Here is a 24568-nt window from a genome sequence, read left to right as displayed (position 1 = left end):
GTGTTTGTGGCAGGGGTGGGGGTGGTAGTGGAGGGAAAAGGTTGAGATAAGAGGAGAGTTGAGATCCAGAGATAGAACTTCACCCTCACACGAGATGCTCCTCTAAAGTAAATCTGGTAATGACTCAGACACTAGGCTGATGAAGAACTGGTGCAACCAGGAGAGGACCCCCAGCAGAGAGAACTAGCTTTTTTTTTTTTTTTTTTTTGTATTTTTTCTGAAGCTGGAAACGGGGAGAGACAGTCAGACAGACTCCCGCATGCACCCGACCGGGATCCACCCGGCCTGCCCACCAGGGGTGACGCTCTGCCCACCAGGGGGCGATGCTCTGCCCATCCTGGGTGTCGCTCTGCCGCGACCAGAGCCACTCTAGTGCCTGGGGCAGAGGCCAAGGAGCCATCCCCAGCGCCCGGGCCATCTTTGCTCCAATGGAGCCTTGGCTGCGGGAGGGGAAGAGAGAGACAGAGAGGAAGGAGGGGGGGTGGAGAAGCAAATGGGCGCTTCTCCTATGTGCCCTGGCTGGGAATCAAACCCGGGTCCCCCGCATGCCAGGCCAACACTCTACAGTTGAGCCAACCGGCCAGGGCCGAGAGAACTAGCTTTGATGAGTGAAATCCCCTTCCTAAAAGAAAGTGAGGAAAACACAAACCATTGATAGATTTTCCTTTCTCTACTCGCAGGTCCTCTACTGCAGGATGACCTGGCCTGACAGCACCACCCTTCGGCCCCCATCATACCGACCTGCTTGTAAATCTGCCCCCAAGTTCACAGAATCTCCTTCCCTCTTGGAGTCTCTCCCCAAGGAGCTTGCTAAATGGACCCATCTTCTGTACTGGCCTCCAACTCCAGGAAATAAGGGAGACCTATTGGCCTCCACCAGCCCCCAAAATTCCACCTACCACCTGAAGGGTCCTGCACAGGCCAGCTATGCCCTGGGAGGCTATCTTGAGGTCACCCTCGTTGCCACAGACCATCGGGGCAGGCCCAAGACCCATGGTGGAGATCTGTTTCGGGCACAGCTGCTGGGTCCTGAATTGAAGGCTGGGGTGCCTGGGGATGTCCAGGATCTGGAGAATGGCACATACCTGCTGTCCTTCCCCCTTCTCTGGTCTGGGAAGGCCCGGGTGCAAGTGAGGCTAATCCACTCCAGCGAGGCAATTGGAGTTCTGCGAAGAATCTGGAGGGAGAAAAGGGCCACGGTTGATTTTAGAGGGTATTTCCGGGGACCCACAGGAACTATAGAGACTATGATTTGCAATGTTCACCCCGAGTCAACTGGAGCAAGAGGGCCTATCTGCCAGTACAGGGACGTGGATTCCGGTGAGCTCTGGTTCTGTGCTCAACCCTCTACCCTGCCCTGCAACTCTTTAGTTGGGCACTCAAAAGGAAGTTACTTGAATGTAACTACTCTACATGATGAGGCCCTGCTGGCATGGTAAGAAAACACAGAATCTGGGAAGCCTGCCCCAACACTAAGCCACATCTTTTTTCCTAAATATTTATATTTTCTCTATGACCCAATGGCCCTCCCCAGTTTACTCCATTCATTTATTTATACTCTCACTCAACAGATGCTTGTTGAGCACCTATTATATATAACAGACATTTCTAAACAGACATGTACTACAAGAAACTGGTCAGGTTATTTATATAGGGAAGTTCACAATTGATTCTCCAGGAAAGATAAGAGATGAGATATTCAAGGCAGAGCAAATGACCACAGGGCAAAAGTGTATTGAGTGCCTCATTTATACATTTAAATTCCATTCTGCATTTATATTTTCATTTGAAACTTCCTTATTTTGTTAGATATTTAATTGTTTAAAAATATTTCTTCAATGTTTTTATTAATTTGAAAAATATTAAAAAAAAAATTTATCCTGAGTTTTTAGTGGTGTCAGTATGAGTAAGAATTGATATGAAAACTGGAGTCTGCCATATTCCCAGGAAAATGAAGTCTCCATTCTATTTCATTTGTTTCTGTGGATATCTTTGATCTATCTTCCTTTTATTTACTTCAGGGCTTATTTCTTTTTTATAATTTCAGGATTCAGAACAATTAACCAATTCATCAATCTTCTTTATATCCATATTAATTAAAAATAGTTAAAGTTATAAATTTCCCTCAGAGTACAGATTCAGCTATATTTTCCAAATTTTTGTATGTGAAAACTTCATTTTTATTCAATTTTACATGTTTTATAATTTTCACAGTGATTTCCTTTTTTTTGGTGGTATTCACAGTGATTTCCTCTTTAACTCATGAATTATTTAGGAATTGTTTTTAGTTTCTGAATATATGATAGGGAGATGGCTATCTTCATATTTTTTTCCTAATATTTGCAATATGACTAGAAATATGGTTTCTGATATTGAGTCTTTGAAATTTGTTAAAAATTTATTTGTAATTGAGTAGTTGACTAAGTTTTTGTTTGTATTTTCTATTTCCTTGAAAATAATTTTTAGTCTTTTTTTCTTCAGAATAGAATTATAAATCTATTTGATTTAGCTTGTTAACTTTTTTATTCCAAACATATATACCTTCATTAATATTTCAGTCTGCTTAATTTATTAGTCCAGATATAAATATATCAACTGTGTTTGTAGATTTATAGATTTGACTATTTCTCTTTGTAATTTAGACAGTTTTTAATTTACAAATTTAAAGACTATGTTGTTAATACCTTTCATCTTTGTGATTATCTTATGTTAATGATAAATTATTCATGTTTCTTTCTTACTTTCTGCTTTACATTCTAATTTCGACACTATGAGTATTGCTCTAACAACTTTTATATGTTTAGTGTTTTCAAGGTATACATACTTTTCTTCTCTTTATATTTCAATTTTCGGTAATGAAATACTTTTAAACAAGTCTCTTGACATAACATGTGGCATTTATTTAGGCACAGTTAAATAAACCATAAAATAAACTAGATCTATAAAGATAACTAACTTTATGTAAACATAATAGGTATTCAAAAACAATGGAAATGCATTGAGTAGTGAAGAAACAGAAAAAAAGTATTTTCTCCAAAGCACACAGTAAATACCGTATTTCTCCATATATCAGATGCTCCCATGTATAAAATGCACCTTCATTTGGGGGCCCAAATTTTGAAAAAAAAATCTATTAGATAAAGTTATTGAACTCAAGTTTCATTCATCATAAAATTCATACAACTCCTCATCACTGTCAAATTCCCATACATTAGCTTGTCCTCATCTGTGTCTGATGACGAATCACTGTCTTCATATATTGCCTCATCCTCAGTTTCATCTATGGCATTTGAAATGCCACACTTCTTAAATGACTTGACAATAATCTCAATCTTGATATTATCCCAGGGTCTTTTCACCCAGGTACAAACTTCTCCTATAGGTAGTTTCTTCACTCTTCCTGCCGGTGTCAAATTGTCATCAGCTGTTCTTCTTGCCTCATGCTGAACCATCTTTGTGGACACAGGAATTCCAATTGCTCTTTGCTCTTCAATCCATATCTTCAATTCCCTCTCTAAATCAGGCCATTTTGCTGACTTGCTTCTCATGGCCTTCTTCTCCCGTGGCATTTTCAGTAAAGTTTCTTCTTCCCGTAGCCAGTCTCAGATTGATTTCTCAGTTGGAGGAGGACCAAGCTTACGTTTAGCAGCACGATTTCCATTCACATTCACTTTTCCAAACAGGATCACTTTTAACTTGAATTCGGCACTGTATGAAAATCTTTTCTGAGTCAATTCTGGGCAGAACATGGCAAAATGTAACCTGACTTAATATCTGGTAACAAAGTGTGAAACAATGAGCGCAAACAACAAGTGCAAAAAAGTGTGAAATATATATAAATACAATTAAGAAAATCTACAACAATGAGCACAAAAACAAGCGCAACAAAGCAGGAAATGCAAGTTTAAAAAATCAACACCCACTGTATAAGACACTCAGTTTTTAGATCTCAAATGTTTCAGAAAAGGGTACGTCTCGTACATGGGGAAATATGATACATAAAGATCAGTATTAGGAGGATTAAAGAACTAAATGTGAAAAAAAAAGGCAACCTTAAAACTTAGAAAAGAAAATGTCTTTTTGATTTGGGGTCAGGAAAATATTATTTTAGACATACTAAAAAATGACTTTGATTTTTGTCAGGAAAATATTATTTTAGACATACTAAAAGGCACAAATCATAAGTGAAAAGAAAATAGTCATAAAGGTGGCAATATATAAATATAAATCAAAAACTTCACCATTACAGGAAGTCCCATAAATGTTGTTTAAGTCAACTTAACTTCCAAGACTGGAAGATTATATCTGTAAAACATAATTAATACACAACTAGTACTTACCTCTAAAATGAATAAATAAAAATAATACTAATAAAAAACAGCCTGACCCGTGGTGGTGCAGTGGATAAAGCATCAACCTGGAACACTGAGGTTGCCAGTTCAAAACCCCTGCCCGGTCAAGGCACATAGGGGAATTGATGCTTCCTGCTCCTCCCTGCTTCTCTCTCTTTTTCTCTCTCTCCCTCTGTCTCTCTCCTCCCTCTCTAAAATGAATAAATAAAAAATAATAATAGAATTAGTACTTAGAATATTCTATCAATAATCTATTCCTTTTTATTGCTGCCTGGTAGTCTATTGTATAAGTTTCTTTAAATATCTTCTCCCATTGAAGGACATTTGGTTTTTTTCTGTTTCTTTTTACTACAACGAGTAAAGCTTGCATGTATATTCATACTTTTTATTTTTAACAGAGACAGAGAGAGCGTCAGAGAGAGGGACAGGCAGACAGGAAGGGAGAGAGATGAGAGGTATCAATTCTTTGTTGCAGCTCCTTAGTTGTTCATTGATTGCTTTCTCATATGTAACTTGACCAGAGGACTACAGCAGAGCAAGAGACCGCTTGCTCAAGCCAGAGACCTTGGGCTTCAATCCAGCAACCCTTGGGCTCAAGCCAGCTACTGTGGGGTTATGTCTATAATTTCATGCTCAAGCCAGTGACCCGGTACTCAAGCCTGAAACCTCAGGTTTTCAAACCTGGGTCCTCCAAATCCCAGTCCTACGCTCTATCCACTGCACCACAGCCTGGTCAGGCTATAGATAAGATTTTATATGGACACAAGTTTCCATTTCTCTGGAATAAGTGCTTGTATGTGATTGCTGGGTTGTGCAATTAATGGACATTTAGGGATTTTTTTTGTTTTAAGGGGGGTTAGATAGAGAAAGAAAGAGACGGACAGACAGACGTGAAGGGAGAGAAATGAGAAACATCCACTGATAGTTGTGGCACCTTAGTTGTTCATTGATTGCTTTCTCATATGTGCCTTGACGGCGGTGGGCGGAGGGACTCCAGCTAAGACTATGACCCCTTGCTCAAGCCAGTGATCCTGTGCTCAAACTGGTGAGCCCACACTCAAGCTGGCAGCCTCAGGGTTTCAAACCTGGGTCCTTAGCATCCCAGGCCGATGCTCTATCCACTACACCATCACCTGGTCAGGCTGGACATTTAATTTTATAAGAAACTGATAAACTCTTGTCCAGAATGGCCGTACCATTTACATTCCCACTAGCAACGTCTGAGAGGTTCAGTTTCTCTGCACCCTCCCCAACATTTAGTCTTAACACTATTTTTAATTTAAGCTATTGATCTATTTATTGCTAAAGAAAGATATAATTTAAACCAGGCAAAAAGTTAAGATCCTGTAGAGCTGGATGTTGGGTACACACTAAAGGAACTTAAAATGTACATAAGGTTAGGAAAAGAAGGCAGATAACAAAAGCAGATGAGTCTTCCAAGAAGTTGTCCTATGAAAGAAAGGAACTTGACAGAGTTGTATCTATAGAAAGAGGTCCTGAAAGAGGCACTTCATTCAGTGGAGCAGATGTGATTATGTTTTGATTTTTTTGTTTTGCTTTGTTTTGTTTTTCAATTAATTTTAGAGACAGATAGAGAGAAATATGTATTTGTTGTCCCACTTATTTATGCATTCATCAGTTGATTCTTGTGTGTGTCCTGACTGGGGATCAAACCTGCAACCTTGATGTATCGGGATGACACTGTAACCAGCTGAGCTAACCAGCCACGGCTGGGATTATGTTTATACTCTGGAAAAAAAACTTGAGGAAAGAAGTTAAAGATATGTTGTACAAAAATTTTTTAAAGATGGCACAATCTAAAAGATGCAGAAGCAAGTAGCATTAGAGGACAGTGTCACCTCTTCTGAGCAGAGCAAGCAGGAAGGTTGAGTTCAGGGGTTGATATATTTTCTAATAAGAAAGTTAATGTTGAACCTGACCAATCAGTTGCACAGTGGATAGAGTATCGGCCTGTGATGCAGAGGACCCAGGTTTTAAACCCCTAAGTTGCCATCTTGAGCGTGAGCTCACCAGATTGAATGTGGAGTTGCTGGCTTGAGCATGGGATCATAGACATGACCTTATGGTGGCTGGGTTGCTGGCTTGAAGCCCAAGGTCGCTGGCCTGAGCAAGGGATCACTAGCTCATCTGGAGCTCCCCACCCCATCAAGGCACATATGAGAAAGCAATCAATGAGCAACTAAGTTGCTGCAATGAAGAACTGATGCTTCTCACCTCTTTCCCTTCCTGTCTTTCTCTCTCTTTATCGCTAACAAAAAAAAGAAAGAAAGTGAATGTTGAAAAAGCTTCTGTAAATTAAGAGGCGCTGCCCTGCCCTTTTCCCTCCCTTACCCTCCCACCGCTCCCACCCCTGGCCTGGGAAGTGAAAGAAGATGAAGTAAGAAAGACATCTCTCCCAATCTCAGTTTTGAAAAATGGTACAGTCATCTAGGTGGAAACACACAAAAAGATTGCTCAACAGTATTTCCAGCCTCACTGGTACTGGAGCCCATCAATTTTAGAGACAGCAGCTCATACATTCAAATAGTTATTCTTATTTAATAGCTATGTATAAATATTTAATTATCACCTACTCAGCAGCTCATAATCTTATTATCTGAGTTTTTGTTTTGATAAAAAAATTTAAATCTAGTTTATTGCAGTATAATTTACATATGATTAAATGGTCTTGTTTGAAATGTACAAGTTAATGAGTTTTAATAAATGTGTATGCCCATGTAACTGTCACCACAGTCAAGAAATACAGTAGAACATTTCCACCACTTCCAAAGATTCCCATGGGTCCTTTTACAGTCCATTTCCTTCATCTGTCTCCAGCCCCAAGCAAACACTGATTTGCTTTCTACAAGTATATATTAGTTTTGCCTTTTCTAGAATTGCATAAAAATAGAATTATACAATTCATACTCTTGTATCTGGCTTCTTTCACTCAGTAAAATGTTTTATTATTATTATTATTATTTATTTATTTCAGAGACAGAGGGAGAGTCAGAGAGAGGGATAGATAGGGACAGACAGACAGGAACGGAAAGAGCTGAGAAGCATCAATCATCAGTTTTTCGTTGCAACACCTTAGTTGTTCATTGATTGCTTTCTCATATGTGCCTTGATCGCGGGCCTTCAGCAGACTGAACAACCCCCTGCTCGCGACCTTAGGTCCAAGTTGATGAGCTTTTTGCTCACACCAGGTGAGCCCGCGCTCAAGCTGGCAACCTCGGGGTCTCGAGCCTGGGTCCTTCCGCATCCAAGTCCGACACTTTATCCACTGCGCCACCGCCTGGTCAGGCAGTAAAATGTTTTTTGAGATCCATCCATGTTGTAAATCAGTAAATTTCTTTTTTCTTTCTTTATTTTTTTTAATGAATGGTGTTCCACTGTATGGATATACCACAGTTTGTTTATCCATTTATCTCTTGAACATTTGGATTGTTTCCAGGTTTTAGCTATTATGAAACAAGCTGCTGTCAACATTGAAACGTTAGACTTTTGTGAGCAAGTGTTTTCAGTTCTCTTTAAAGAACATCTGTGCGCAATTTTTTTATTACTAAACTTTATGGTTAAAACAGTTTGAGATTTACAAAGAAATTGAGCAGATGGTACAGAGAGGTCCCCTATCTGTTTCTCTCATAATTTCTTTTAGTATTAACATTTTATATTAGCCTGGTATTTGTTACAATTCATGAACCAATCAATATTGATACATTATGTAAAGTTCAAAGTTTGTTTAGGTTATTGTAGTTTTAACCTAATGTCCTTCTTCTGTTCTAGGATCCCATTCAGAATACCACATTAACATTTAGGTGTCAAGGCTCTTCTTTGTTGTGACAGTTTTTCATAGTTTCCTTACTTTTAATGATTTTGACAGTTTTGAGGAGTATTGGTTAATTATATTATAGTATTCCTCTCTATTGAAATTTGTCTGGTGGTTTTCTTATGATTAGAGGTGAGTTATGGGTTTGGGGAGGAAGGTCACAGAGATCGATTGTATTTTCATCACATCCTATCAAGGGCACATACTATCAACATGATTTATAAATGTTGATGTTAACCTGGTCACCTGGCTGGGCAGTGTTGCCTGGTTTCTCTACTGTAAAACTACCTGCCCACCCCACCCCCCTTCCACATTGTGATCTTTGGGCATCTCTATGCACAGCCCACACTTAAGGAGTTACATCTTCATTGTTTTTGTAAACAAAAATTATGCTGCTCCACGTTTCTTCCAGAACTCAGTGAGAAGAAGGGTTTGTCTTTCTTGGGATGCTTGTATACTCTATTTATCAGAGAAGGAGAAGTACGTGACCCAGCTTGGATATTCTTTTATTACCTGGACTGTTAGTAAACTGAGAGCTAATGGGTGGGTTGCTTGCAGAAGGTCCAGTTTCCTGATAAGATCTTCTCTTCTTTCCATCATTTTTCTGACTCTTCATTATAATTGCCTCTTTATAAATGTGCTAATTGTATTGTAACTACCTCAAACTTTTTTTGGACTTAGGCAGAATAGAAATTACAACTCAGCCATCATATCCCCATACAGAACCCAGCTTTTACCTGGTCATCCCCCCACCCCCTCAGTACTCAGTCTTGGTATTTCTCCAGGAAAGTGACAGACAAGGTGCTCCCTCAGGGCGTTTCTCCAATCCAGATCAGAATGGCAGCCCCAGGAAACAGCAGCCTAGGTGAGTGGGGCTGGCATTTGTTGGGGTCGGGGTGGGGGTGGAATAGATGTAGAGAGGTTTTATTCCTTGACTGGGAGTTTAGCCCCAGTCCTCTTGCCAGGGCAGTTTTGCATAATGGTTAGTAATATGTGCTCTAAAGACAGACTTCTTGGGTTAAAATGCTACCTCTGCCAGTCACTATTCTTGATCATGAGCAAATTGCTTAACAATTCAGGTCCTCGGTGTCCCCACTTGTAAATGAGATAAGAATAATACCTCATGGAATTTGTATGAAATAATATGTATAAAGCATATAGAAGAGCCCCTGGCATATTGCAATATAGAAATGTTAGTACTGTTCTATTGTTCTCTTTTCTATAGCCCTGTCCCAACGCCCCCCATGCAGCCCTGGGCTTCCCGCCACGAAGCCCTCTGGCTTCTACCACGGAGATGTGTGGCACTCGCTGTCCTGCTCCAGCCGCTCCTTTTCCACTGTGGATAGCATCCTGGGCTGCCTGGCTGGTCACATCGTCCACATGATGGGGGACTCCACACTTCGGCAGTGGTGGGAGTATCTGCGTGACACTGTGCCCTGTGAGTGGCCATGAGGGGAGAGGGCAGGACTCCTAAGAGAAAAAGAGCAGAATCAGGGTTTGAGAGACAAGGCTCCTGTATTTCCGGTGAGAGTTTGGGACAGCATGCTGGGAATGTTCCAAGAACAAGTGAGCAAAGGAATCAGAGCTTGGAAGATGTAATTATTACCACCCAGCTGCCTTTCCAGTTTAGTTTACCAGAAGTTATGTGATGAACTCAAATGACAGCATAAATAACAACTTTCAAATAATACCATTTCTGATAATACCAAAAAGTCCCCCATTTAGTTTCTAAATAAAAATCCCCATTTTAATCTCTTAAGTAAAGTTAACATATGAAAGATATAAAGGTCCAACTTTTGTCCCCCATTCACTTTGATTTCTTCCGCCCACCCCTCTTCTCCTCTCCTCCCCTCTTTAGTATCTCTTTCTCTCTCTCTCTCTCTCTTTCTCTCTCTCTCTCTCTCCTTTGCCTCATTTCTGTATTCTGACCAGCAGCTGGTAAAACTGTGGTTCTCTTAGTACGTAAAACCCGAGTGACTTCTGCTGAATGTGTGTTGTTTCCTCAGCCCTCCAAAGTTAAATTAATTCAATCCCAAATCTTCCATGTGCACCATTTTCCTAAATATTAGTTGAGTTTATGAAAAACAGAAAATTATCACAGGATTTATGAATAACATCCCATTTAGAAAAGAAAAACAGCCCTGGCAGGTTGGCTCAGTGGTAGAGTGTTGGACTGGCTTGTGGATGTCCTGGGTTTGATTCCCTGTCAGGGCACGCAGAAGTGCCCATCTGCTTCTCCACCCTTCTCCATTCTCTCTGTCTCTCTTCTCCTCCTGTAGCCATGGCTCAAATGGTTTGAGCAAGTTGGCCCTAGGCACTGAGGATAGCTTCATGGCCTCTCCTCGAGTGCTAAAAATGGCTCAGTTGCCAAGCAACCAAGCAGCACCCCAGATGAGCAGAGCATCACGCATAGAGGGCTTGCCAGGTGGCTTCTAGTTGGTTACATGCTAGAGTCTGTCCTTCTTGCCTCCTTATCTCCCACTTGATAAAAAATATATATAAATAAAGAAAGAAAAGAAAAACAAATACTTAGCATCAATAGCAATTATTTTAAATAAAACCATGTCCAAGCAGCCAGCACCTAATACAAGGATATTATAAGTCTGGAAGATATCTGAGGAGTATGAGTAGAACAGAAAAGCTAGCCTGTATGTCTGTTGGGCTATGCCTACTATTTGGTGGTCATAATCTCTGTGAACTCAATTGTAAAGTTAGCAACAGGCCGGTTGTGGCTCCTGTTTACCATGTTTTTGAGCAAAGTCCACCTAACATGTTATCTCCGATCTCAGATAGGTAGTGCAGATACATTCCTGTCTCCCTGGAAGTTTAGAAATATTTAAAGGTTAGAAAGTTTCCATATGTCACCCTCAGTCACTAGACCTAATTTGAGGTTCTCCTTTATTTTAAACAATTTATTGAAGTATAATTGACAAACCATAAATAGAGTAAATTGAAAGTGTAAAATTAGCAAGTTATAATATATATGTATACTCAGAAAAAAATCTCCACAAAAAATATAATTAGCAATCCACTATAAGACAACATTTCTGGTGGCCCTTACTAATCCCTCTCTCTTATTCTTCTTCCTCCCCAGTCAACCACATATCTGCTTTCTGTCTTTCTAGCTTAGTTTGCATTTGTTAGAATTCTATATTAATATATAGATCAATGAAACAGAACAGAGAACCCAGAAATAAATCCACACCTTTATGGACAATTAATATTTGACAAAAGAGGTAAGAGCATACAATAGAGTAGACATTCTCTTTCACAGATGGTGCTGGGAAAATTGGACAAGTACATGCAAAAAAAATAAAACTAGACCACCAACTTACACCATTCACAAAAATAAACTCAAAATGGATAAAAGACTTGAATGTAATTCGTGAAACCATGATCATCTTGGAAGAAAATATAGGCAGTAAGCACTCCAACATCTCTTGCAGCAATATATTTATATTTACTGATTTATCTCCACAGGCAAGTGAAATAGAGGACAGGATGAGCAAATGGGACTATATCAAATTAAAGACAATATGAACAAAATAAAAGACAACCCACACAATGGGAGGACATATTCACCAATACTTCTGATAAGGAGTTAATAACCAAAATCTATAAAGAACTTGTAAAACTCAACACCGGGAAAGTAAACAATCCAATCTATACAGATGGCCAATAGGCAGATGAAAACACGTTCAACATCACTAATGATTAGAGAAATGCAAATTAAAACCACAATGAGATATCACCTCACACCAGTCAGAATGGCGCTCATCAACAAAACAACACAGAATAAGTGCTGGCGAGGATGTGGAGAAAAGGGAACTCTCCTGCATTGCTGGTGGGAATGCAGACTGGTGCAGCCACTGTGGAAAACACTATGAAATTTCCTTAAAAAATTAAAAATGAAAATGCCGTTTGACCCAGCTATCCCACTTATAGGAATATATCCTAAGAACAACAAATCACTGATTCAAAAGAAGAAATGCACCCCTTGTTTATTGCAGCATTGTTTACAATAGCCAAGATCTGGAAACAGCCCAAGTGTCCATCAGTAGACAAGTGGATTAAAAAGCTGTGGTACATATACCCAATGGAATACTACCTGACCATGAAAAATAAGGAAATCTTACCCTTTGTGACAACATAGATGGACCTGGAGTCTGTTATGCTAAGCAAAATAAGTCAGGCAGAGAGAGAGAAATATCATATGACCTCACTCATATGAGTATTCTAATGAACAATGTGAACTGAGGAACAGAAGAGAGGCAGAGAAGGGGTCAAAGAGTCCAGAAAGAAAGCGGTCAGAGGGAAAGGGGATGAGAGGAGGGGATCAAAGAAAGGAAAAAGATTAGTGAAAGTATATATACATAACACAGAGAGATAGAAGGCAAGATAGTAAATTATGGAGGGAGGGGGGAAGAAGGTGGGGAGAGGGGCAAAGGGGATATCAAGGAGAACACGGAGGGCAGGGAGGGAGATATATTCAGTGGAACACTTGTAACTAGGTAAACACAACAAATGAAAATCAATTGAAAAAACTATATTAATAGAGCCATATGATATGTACCTTCTTGCATGTGTGGCTCCTTTCATTCAATGTAATTCATTTGAAATTCATCCACATTTCTGGGTGTGGCAACAGTTCGTTCCCTGTTTATTGCTGTGTAATATTCCATTGTATGAATATACCATTATTTGTTTATCTATTCATCTGTTGATGGACATTTGGGTTGTTTCCAATTTTTAGCTATTACAAGTAAAAGTTGCTATGAATATTTGTGCACAAGTCTTTGTATAGGGATATGATTTCTTTTCTCTTGAGGAAATAATACCTTAATGTGGAATGGCTATAGAAGGTGTATACATATTATTAACATTTTAAGAAACTGCCAAACTGTTCTCCAAACTAGCAATACTATTTACATTTCCATCACCACTGGATAGAACTTCCAGTTGCTATATTATCACCCTCACTTAGAAAAGTCAATTTTTAAATTTTAGCTATAATAGGCATACAGTGTTCATAATGGCCCACTCAAGCATTTTTAAGAATGCTGCTTTAAAAATCCTTATCAGATAATTTCAACATCTGAATAATCTTGGTGTTGGCACCTGATGACTATCTTTTCTCATTCAAGTTGTGATTGTCATAGTTCTTGGTATGATAAATGATTTTCTATTGTTGCCTGGACAGTTTGGCTATTACGTTGTGAGACTGTGGGTCTTATTTTACCTTTGTTCTTTTTAACAAACATTCACACTGTTCAGGTGTAGCATGCAGGTCCAGGTGGGGTAAATGCTCAGATCCCCTTTGGACTCTGCTAAATGCCAACTCAGTGAAAATGGAGCACCAGCTCCATAGCCTTATTGCCACTGAGGAAGGTAAAATTTCAGCTCCACACCAGGAGCAGGCGAACACAGTACCAACTAGCAATTCTTCACTCCACCTTTTTCTGCCATGTTGCTGCCAGATGGGAGTGGAAGCTCAGATCCTGGAGTCAATTTTTCCTGTTCAAATTAATGTGTGATTTCCCTCCCCCCCGCCGCCCTCCTGATTGAACCCTGACTGATACACCAGTAATTCCCAATGAATTCATTTTGACATTTCTCTCTTTTTTTTTTTTTTTTGTCATAATAAAAATAGCCCTAGAATTTCAGTGGCTTGACACAATAAAAGTTTATTTTGAACTCACCCAAAGTCCAATGTTTGGGAGCAGGCTTCAACACTGCTGTCCTCAAAACTGTGACTCTGGAACCAAGTTCCTTTCATCCTATGTCTCCATTGTCCCCTAGGGCCTCCCAGAAGTCACTAATGGCTCCTCTGTACCCAACCCCGTGGTGGGGAGAGAGAGAAAAAAAGACAGAATGAGGGGGTGGGTGAGGAGGGATACAGGATAGGAAGAGGTAGAGGAAGAAGGAGAAAGAGAGAGAGAGAGAACAGAGAATTGTAGAGGGTGTTTTACATCCTGGAAGTGGTGTACATGTTTATTGCCTTAGCTAGCCTCCCCTTCCTATCTTTCCAATATATTTATATTACTTTAGACATATCAGTGAACTATATTTATGTTTTAATAATTCTGTAAATATTTTTCTCTTCATAGTCAAAACTAATACATTACAATTTAGTTTCTTGTGCTGTAATTTGTTTTTCCTGTCTCTCTTCTTTCCTCCCTCCCTCCCTTCTTTACTTGTTTTTCACTATTAAATATTTATTGAACACCTATGATATCCAGACACTGTTCTGGGTTCTAGGAACATAGCAGTGAACAACAACAAAAATATCAAAATTCTTATTTTGTTGTGCATGACTTGTGAAAAGACTCAGACACAAGTAATATAATATATATATACACAATTCCAGATACTGAAATATTCTGTGAGAAAATGGAAATATTCTGTGAGAAATGTGAAAGTGGAAGATGGTAAAGAGGAGGAAGAGAGATTAAATGGTCAGGGAAGGTGCTTCTGAGGCAGTTTCATTTGAACTGAGTCCAAAATAATAAGAAGGAGCTGTGTATGTGATGATCTTGATAATAATCTCTGGCTCATTCAACCCTCTGCCTCTTTTGCAACTATACCTGTGCCCCTGAACACACCTGGGGGAAAAAAAGTTTCATCATGCTGTTCTTACTTGAAATGCATGACCACAAATGTCTAGGAGGCACTAAAGCTGCACAATAATCAGGGTAGTTCTCAAAATGCTTTTCTCAGACTGGCTATATCAGCATCACCTGGAAGCTTGTTAGAAATACAACCCGTTGAATCAGAAATTCTGGGAGGAACTCAGTCTTTGCTTCAACAAGCCTGCAGATGATTCTGATGAGCACTGGCATTTGGGAGCCACTGCCTTAGTACCACTGAACCACTCTCCTCACTGACGATCTCACAGATTCTCCTTTCCTGAAACCTTCTTCATCCTCACAATCAGCTACCGACCTTACATATTTTCTTGAACAAACCAAAGCAATCAGAAGTGAAATTCAAGACTTCTACCACCACATTTCCTCTCCTACCAGCATCTGTAGTAGTATTCTCTATTTTCTTAATTGCTTTTGAAAATGAATTCTCCATGTTCCTATGACTGGTCTTTCCACTTTAGCTCTAGATTTCATCCCCTTGCCTATTCAAGGACATCTCTCTACCAATTTCCCCCCTCCCTCCTAAATCATCTTCCCTCTCAACAGCATTATTTCCATTACATTTCCATCAGCATATACACATTAATTTTTACTTTCATATTCTTAAGTATTAGAGTCAGTTACAGATAACATGACATTCTACTGCCAAATATTTCAGTATAGATCTTTTTGTGTGTATGTGTGCGTGTGACAGAGACAGAGAGAGGGACAGATACGTACAGACAGATAGGAAGAAAGAGAGATGAGAAGCATCAATTCTTCATTGCAGTTCCTTAGTTTTCATTGATTGATTTCTCATATATGCCTTGACTGGGGGGCTACAGCAGATCAAGTGACCCCTTGCTCAAGCCAGAGACCTTGGGCTTCAAGCCAGCAACCTTTGGCTCAAGCCAGTGATCATGGGGTTATGTCTATGATCCCATGCTCAAGCCAGCGCCCCCACGCTCAAGCTGGGTGAGCCCACACTCAAGCCAGAGACCTCAGAGCTTCCAACCTGGGTCTTCTGCGTCCCAGTTCGATGCTCTATCCACTGTGCCACCACCTGGTCAGGCCAGTATAAATCTTTTAAAAACAGAGTACATATTTTAAAACATAATTAAGTAAGATTGTCACAACAAAAAAGGAATAAAAATTTATTAAATCTAATATTCAATTCATAATCAAATTTCCTTCACTGTTCTTCAAAAATCTATACAATTGTTCTTTCAAAGCCAAGATCCATTTCAGGACCTGGTTGTTTTGTCTCTTGACTTCTTTAAATCCAAGCTGGTCATTTCTTTCCTTCACTTTCTTTATGGAAAAGTCAGGGCCTGTTGTCCCATCAAACGTTCCACCTTCTGGATATTTCTGATTGTTTCCTTATGGTGACATTCAGTTTGTTCTCTATTTCTTGCATTTCCTATAAACAAAAATTGAGAGTTCAAGGCTGGATATATTGAACTTGAGCATTTGCATAAATGATGTTGCAAATTCTGTTTGTAGCATATCAGGGATGCATAGTATGTGATTGTTTATCATCAGTGATGATAAGAATGATCACTGGGCCTGACCAGGCGGTGGCGCAGTAGATAGAGCATCGGACTGGGATGCGGAAGGATCCAGATTCGAGACCCCAAGGTCGCCAGCTTGAGCGCGGGCTCATCTGGTTTGAGCAAAAAAAAAAAAAAAAAACTCACCAGCTTAGACCCAAGGTCGCTGGCTCCAGCAAGGGGTTACTCGGTCTGCTGAAGGCCCACGGTCAAGGCACATATGAGAAAGCAATCAATGAACAACTAAGAAGTCGCAACGCACAACAAGAAACTAATGATTGATGCTTCTCATCTCTCTCCGTTCCTGTCTGTCTGTCCCTGTCTATCTCTGCCTCTGTAAAAAAAAAAAAAAAAAAAAAGAATGATCACTGGGCCCTCTACGGTACAGTTAGGTTTTTTTCCTTGGAACCAGAAAGGAATCTCGTGGTGCTATCAGATAAACATTCATTGTATGAATTCCAGAAATCCCCAGTAACCATTCTCATAACGATTTTAACACAAATAATAATTATGCCTTTATCAACCACTTTATAAATGTTACAAAAGGATAGTTTACTAACTTTATTGCCCTTTCTACACATATTGGCTGGCCTTCTTTTATTTAAACAAAATGCTTTCTCTCATTAACTGGAGCGAATAGGTTAGTTTGAAAGATAACTTCTCCTGGAAAGGCAAGAAAACATTTAATTATCTTTACCAATTTACAAAGAGAAGGGCTGGTTTAAAATGGTCACAAATGACTATTTTTTGAGTATCATTATAGATACATACATTTTTATAGATTTGGTGTGATTGACCAATATTTTATTTTAAAATCATTGTTTTCTCTAATTACTTTCTTTCATGATTTTCTCTAATACTCAAATTTTCACAATCTCTGCCAAGATGACTCCTGGATCTTTTCTGATTTACCCCCAACATTAGAATACTACCTTGATTTCTAGTATGTGGTATTCCAAGTTTATTATGTATTATTCTGCCCAGACCTGGAATTTGATTCTTTAAGAATTCATAGTAAATTAGAAATGAATATCTGGCCATTGTGAGAGCTCATTATTATTGGGGTAGCATTGTTTCTAGACCATTTAACATACAGAAGAAGAAGTAGATATATGATTGATAGATGATAGATAGCTAGACTAAGAAATCATGAATTTATATTGATATTTCACATTCATTTTGGAATTAGTGTTTTTTTAATTTAATTTATATTTGTATTTCATTTTTCTTACACTGAAAATCTAACAATAAAAGCACAATTACTTACTTGCTGTATCCTAGCATATTAAAAAAAAAAGTAATTTAAAAGTAACAATACCACTACTAAAAATAACAATAAAACCACTGAATGAAATTAAAAATCCTCTTATAGATGACCAGGGTTGTGTTGAAGACTCAGAAGCCAACTTGAAGAGGCTGGCTTCTGGACAAAAAGAAAAGAAAAGAAAAAAACATTTGATTATCACAAATATAAAAACTGCAGTGGAATGAAACACAACAGATATGTTTAAATCAACAAATTTATAATGATAACATTTGGAAGAATTTTAAGCAACCAACTTGTTATTTTAAAAACTGATAAGTAAAGGGAAAGAATAAGTCTTTATCCTGTCCTTCTTATATGACCAAATGTTTAGCAAGGGAAAATTTCTCTCTATAAAAATATTCCACCTAATAAATAAATAAAGAATGATAACAAGAATATCTTCATTTTGTAACCCATAGTGAATTAATGAAGTTAGTCAATAATCATCAGTTAGTGCTCATACCACAAAAAGTAAAGATAGCCAGACAATCTGTGGTTCTCGGTTGAATTGCACAATCATTACTTATGAGGCATTGCCTGCCCTCACACTGAAGCACTGCCTCCAAAAATGAAATCTGAATTTAATCAAGCCTCTAGCTCTTACTATTAATTTATAGACAATACAAAGGATAGAGGAAATTGTTCGTCACTATTTAACATATATTAAAAGCCAGGCTATGGGAAAGTTCACAGAACAGACAACCTGGTTTCTTCAACAAATTATTGTAATTGGAAAAAGAAAAGACAAAAGAGAGGAGCAGGTGGAGGAGAGGGGCTGATAGATTAAGAGAGACTTCAGAGACAGCCACCAATCACAATGTGTGAACCTTATATGATTTGAACAAATTGTGATATTCCTTTGTAACTCTTTTTGTCCTTAGAAAGCAGCCCTGTACAAAGAACTAGGTTGTAAAGTCAAGAAATAATTTCCTTCTCTGCGTGATTGTCACCAATTAAATAAATATTTAGTTTTGTTTCTTTCATTTTGTTCCCAATTTCAGAAATTGCACTTTTTAGATTTAATTTTTTTAAGTAAATTGCAGGTACATGTATCAAGTCAAAACTACAAAAAATTATGCAAAGAATTTTGTTTCTATACCTATCCTCAAATTCAATTCTCCTTCTATTATTCATAGGGAACTAGTTTGTTAATTTCTCATTTATCTGTCAAGTACTTCTTTTTACAAATATAAGAATTTTTTTAAAGTGAGAGGAGGGGAGATAGACAAAATCATGTATGCATCTCGACTAGGATTCACCCAGCAACCCCTTGTCTGGAGCTGATGCTCAACTGAGCTATTGTCAGCACATGAGGCTGACGGTAGGACCAACCAAGCTATCCTGAGCTATCCTCAGCCACTGGCTGCGGGAGTGGAAGAGAAAGAGAAGGGGGAGAGGGGGAAGGAGAGAAGCAGATGGTCACTTCTCATTTGTGCCCTGACCCAGGAGTTAACCTGGGATATCTGCATGCCAGTCCAACATTCTATCTACAGAGCCAAGTGGCCAGGGCAAATACAAGGATTTCAGTATATAGTATATATACATGAATATATATCAATGGGTGTGCATATTTTTATTTAAAATTTTATTAGAAAATATAATAAAAGATGGAGAAATGTGTAAAACAATTTACCATATTGATATTAAGTGATCCTCTATATAACCTCCACCCAATATATGAAAAAGAACAAGACCCTCACTTTAGAAGCCCTCCTGATAAAATGTCTCCCTTGAGTATAACTTTCTCTCTCTCTCCCATTATTCTAGAGGTACTCATTATTCTTTTATAATACTTATGCCTTTGATTTTCTTGATAGTTTTGCCAACTAATAAGGCATTCTTAAACAATATGTATGAATTTTGCCTGATTTTCAACTGCATGTAAAAGAGAACATACACTGTTAATTCTGTTGTGTCTGGCTTCTTTTGCTCAATATTTTGTATGTAAGATTCATCCATATACTTTCAGTTAATTATAGCTCATCCTTTTTCACTGCTATATGGTAATTCATAGTATGATGATATCAAACTATACTTTTACATTCTACTGTTGATGGGACCATTATGAAAAATGCTGCTATAGATTTTCTTGTGCAAGAAACTATACAGTCCTCATGAGCATGTGTTTCTACAGGATGTCACCTGGCGGTGGTTTTGCTGATCAGAGAGTAGGTGTATCTTTATACTTTATATAAATAGATTCTGCCAATTTTTAAGAAGTAGTTTTACTGGTTTACTCTTTCATCATTGGTTTTTGTTGTTCCACATTCTTGCCAGTATTTGATATTATCATTTTTTAGTATATGGAAAATATTGTGGGTGTGTAGTAGTGGTTCATGTGGTTTTCATTTAATTTTTCTAATTAGTTATCAATGAACACCTATTTTTTTTTTTTTTGGATATTTGGATACCTGAGTGACTTGGCACCATTGGCTGAGAAGTTCACTCTTTTCCCATAGCTCTGCAGTGCATCTTCGTCACAAATCAGGTGTCCATACGTCCTTCTGTTTGGGAGCTCTCTAGTCTGTTTAGTGAACCCTTCTGTCTATACCAGCACCAATACCACCCTGTCTTCATCACTATAGCATGGTTATAAATTTGGCTTTCTGGTGGACAAGACTTACATTTTCGTTCTTTAGAAAGGTCTTGGCAGATTTGTGTGTGTGTGTGCTTCCATATGAATCTTTTGTTTCCTCCATTAATCTTATTATCTTTTTTTTTTTTAATTTTTTTTTTTTTGCATTTTTCTGAAGCTGGAAACAGGGAGAGACAGTCAGACAGACTCCCGCATGCGCCCGACCGGGATCCACCCGGCACACCCACCATGGGGCGATGCTCTGCCCACCAGGGGGCGACGCTCTGCCCATCCTGGGTGTCGCCATGTTGCGACCAGAGCCACTCTAGCGCCTGAGGCAGAGGCCACAGAGCCATCCCCAGCGCCCGGGCCATCTTTGCTCCAATGGAGCCTTGGCTGCGGGAGGGGAAGAGAGAGACAGAGAGGAATGCGCGGCGGAGGGGTGGAGAAGCAAATGGGCGCTTCTCCTGTGTGCCCTGGCTGGGAATCGAACCCGGGTCCTCCGCACGCTAGGCCGACACTCTACCGCTGAGCCAACCGGCCAGGGCTTATCTCCAATTTTATAGTAGTACCATACTACTATGCTTTTCACACTGTTTAACATTCCCATTTCCATAATTCGAATGTCAAGAAATTATTACACATTCCCTTATACAGTCAAAAACAGGTTTACAGGAATGTTCTTAGTTATAGCTGAAGGCAGCAGCATTTACAACACTTAATTTTTCTTACACCCATCAACATATACATTGTTTGCAAAACAATTGTAATGTGAGAAGAATCTTGTGAATATTGACGGAATGGCTATATAGGCCTCCTGACACCCACCTTAATTCAAGAGTGCAAGTCTTTATGCCATTAAAATAACAGTAGGAAATGTCATCATCAGTGTTTAACTACAAATATAAGTAGTGAACTGGCAAGTATCTAGTTTCAAATTATATTTTTGGAACCGTATGAATCTTTTTAATCAACTTGTGAAATTGAAAAAACAAAGAAACGTTTTGGGATTTTACTTGTGATTATATTGAATCTGTAGTTCAATTTGGTTTCAACTGAGATATTTAAACACACTATATCTTTCTATTAATACTATTTTAGCTTTTAATTTCTATATTTTTAAAATTTTAAATATTTTGAGATTTGATGAAACTTATTTTGTGTCCCATTATACAATCAATTTTGTAAATGTTCGATGTATGTATTCTGCAATTGATAGCTTTATTGTCTAAATAAGACCGGTTTTAAAATCATGTTGTGACCCTGACTGGTTGCTCAGTCAGTTAAGAGTATTAACCCCAAACAAGGTCGTGGATTTGATCCCCCATCTGGGCACACACAGTAAGCAACCAATGGATGCATGACTAAGTGAAACAACAAATGAATGCTTCCCTTCCCACTCCCCTCTCTCTGCTTTCCTCTCTCTGTCTCTATCAATAAATAAAAAACCCTGTTCAGACAAGCTCAGTTGGGTGGAGTGTCATCCTGGAGCACAGAGGTTACTGGTTTGATTCCCCAGTCAGGGCACATACAGGCAGCAACTTGATGGTCCTGTCTCTCTCTCCCTGCTTATCTAGAAAAAAAAATCATGCTGTTCAAATCTTTACATCATTACTAATCATTTATCTACTTATTTTACTAATTATTGAGAGATACATATAAAAAATCTTCCAGAATGATGGTGAATTTGTTTTTCCTTGTGTATGTTTTGAAAGTTGCTTTATTTATTTAATACCATATTATTAGAGCTATTTAGAATAACAAACTCCTGACAGATTGAACTTTTTATCATTATAAAGAAACCTTTCTTATTTCTAGAAATAATGCTGCCTTAAGGTCTATATCAACTTTCTTTGGTTACTATTTACATGGTTTATTTATTTCTACTAGTTTTATTTGAATCGGGATTCAAACCAGGTACACATGTTACATTTGGTTAAGTTACTTACATTTCTCTTAATAGTATAGTGCTGTTTAAATTATCTATTACATATTAGGGATATTGTAACAGTTTATACTTTTCAGTAAATTGGTTCATTTCATCTAGTGTTAAATTTATATGTGCAAAATTGTTCATAGTATTTCCTTATTATACTTTTGGTGTTTATAATGATAGATAATTCTGTCTTCTCTTATTATTTTATTTTTTCTATATCTTCAATCAAATGTGGTTAGATATGAATTTTTCTAATTTGGCTTTGTTGAGATCACTGAAACAGTGGATTAATACCCTTTATCTCCTCTTTAATTGTCTCTGGGAAATTCTCAGTCATTCTCTTCAAATATTACCTCTTCCTAGCTTCTCCTCTTTTCTCTAGGACTCCAATTAAATTGTTTTATTTTTGACATTCTGTTCTCTGTATCACTGTCTTCTGTGCTTTTTATATTTTTTCTTCTTCACATATTCTTGGCAACCTTAAAAACTGGGGAGCAAGGGTGCATTAAGGTTTAGAAACAGAATGCTTAAGTCCTAGGAAACAGAGCCTAGCGTTTCATTTGTACAAGAGGATGATACGCAGTCTATATGAACCCCTAACTCTCCTCTTTCTGTCTGGCACAGCCCTGAAGGCCTTGAACCTATATGCCACATACGAGGCAGGGCCCCTGATGGCCGTGGAGACCACTCAGAACATAGTCCTGCACTGGCGGGCCCACAGCTGGCCCCTCCGCTCCTACCCCACACCAGTGGCCTCCCTGCACTCCGTAGTCCGGCAGCTGAGGGGCCTGGCAGGGGGCCCCCACACCGTGGTGGTGCTGGGGATGGGTGCTCACTTCACCACCTTCCCTCCATCTGTTTTTGTGCGACGACTGGCAGGGATCCAGGCAGCTGTGGCTGCGCTGCTGGCCCGGGAGCCCCGCACTCTTGTGGTCATCAAACTGGCTAACACCGGCTACAAGTCCGTGTATGGCAGTGACTGGTTCACTCTGCAGATAAACCGACTCCTCCGAGCTGCCTTTGCTGACCTCCGTGTGGCCTTTGTGGATGCCTGGGAAATGACCTCCAGTCTGGCTGTGCCCGACAACATCCACCCAGGGCGCCTCATTGTCCGCAATGAGGTGGACCTCCTCCTCTCCTTCATCTGCCCCACCTGAGCGGTTCTATGGATTTTGGAGCCTTGTGGATAGAAGTCATAGAAATTGTGAAGAACACAGCAATGATGGGACCCTGAACTAACAATGATACAGAGAAGAGGGGTTACCACAAGACTCATCACCTAGGGTTAATTACTGTTAATGCATTGGAGACTAATTTTGAATACATCTCTCTGTTTGGAGAAAACATATATATATATATATATATATATATATATATATATATGCAATTATATATATGTAATTATAAATAAATGATATGTTTTACATGCATTCTTTTAAATTTACATTTTAGGAAATTTTTATTGGTGTAATTGTAGATTTTGCAGTTGTAAATAACAATACAGATTCGTTTCCTCCCATTGGTAACAATTTGCAAATCTATAGTACAATATTCTACTCAAGATATTAACATTGATAAAATCACCAACCTTAACGACATTTCCCTAATTTTCTTGTACTCATTTGTATGTGTGTTTTTAGTTTTATGCAAATTTATCATATGTATTAGTTTGTGTCTAATTCTCTAGCATCTGTATTGTAGCCTTGCAAAGGCAAGAAGACAAGGTCATGGTTTTATTCAAGTGGCAGGTGTAATAGGCGAGCCCTGCCTGTATAAACTAGTCTCAATGGACTCTACTCTCAGGCTAAGGATAATACAGAAATAAAACCTCAGACCCTTTCACTGCTCAATCCACTTTTCTTCTAATTAACCAGAGCTATTCTCACCACAGTAAACAAGAGCTTCTTTGAAGGTAAATCCCATGAACAATTTTCAATTTTTACATTTTGATATTTTTTCTGCATCATAGGCCACTCCTTCCTTGTTGAAACCATCTTTTCTTTTGGGTTTCATAATATAAGATCCTTCAATTCAGAGGTGAATAACTTGAAAAATGAGGTCCACCAGAATCCATTTTGCTGGTGAAGGTGGTAACAAGATCAGGCTCCTCACACAGAAATGGCATCCTTGGTACAGTGTAAACCATAGCAGGAATTTCTCCTACTGCTCATTTGGGCAGCAGTGTTGTTGATGGTATAAAGTATAGTTTCTAGAAGCTTCGTCAGTCTCCCATCAGTATGTGGGCTACCCAAGATACTTTTATTAATACCCCTTACTCTTTAATCAGCCAGAATTAGCTTCCATTCCTTGAAAGTAAGAACTTGGATTAATCATAGTATGTGATTATGTACCTGGCAATTACAGGTTCATCTGTTAAGTAATATAATAGAAGTG

General features: G+C 38.7%; 1 protein-coding gene across 5 annotated transcripts in view; it reads left to right on the top strand.

Annotated features, from left to right (window-relative positions):
- Positions 1-24218, top strand: part of LOC136334318 (NXPE family member 3-like) — a 288032-nt gene extending 263814 nt beyond the window's left edge. For 4 of the 5 annotated variants that reach the window (XM_066274371.1, XM_066274367.1, XM_066274368.1 and 1 more), the window contains 4 exons: positions 681-1435; positions 8970-9049; positions 9410-9622; positions 22799-24218. In XM_066274371.1, the coding sequence (XP_066130468.1) occupies positions 681-1435; positions 8970-9049; positions 9410-9622; positions 22799-23331 (1581 nt within the window). In that variant the 3' untranslated portion in view covers positions 23332-24218. The remainder of the gene's footprint in view (positions 1-680; positions 1436-8969; positions 9050-9409; positions 9623-22798) is intronic. The other variant, XM_066274369.1, reaches the window with a different exon arrangement.
- The last annotated feature ends 350 nt before the right edge of the window (positions 24219-24568 follow it).

This window comes from Saccopteryx bilineata, chromosome 4 (assembly GCF_036850765.1).
Source record: "Saccopteryx bilineata isolate mSacBil1 chromosome 4, mSacBil1_pri_phased_curated, whole genome shotgun sequence".
Classification (NCBI taxonomy): domain Eukaryota; kingdom Metazoa; phylum Chordata; class Mammalia; order Chiroptera; family Emballonuridae; genus Saccopteryx; species Saccopteryx bilineata.
Note: the sequence above shows the minus strand (reverse complement) of the source record. Positions and strands in the feature narration are given on the sequence as shown.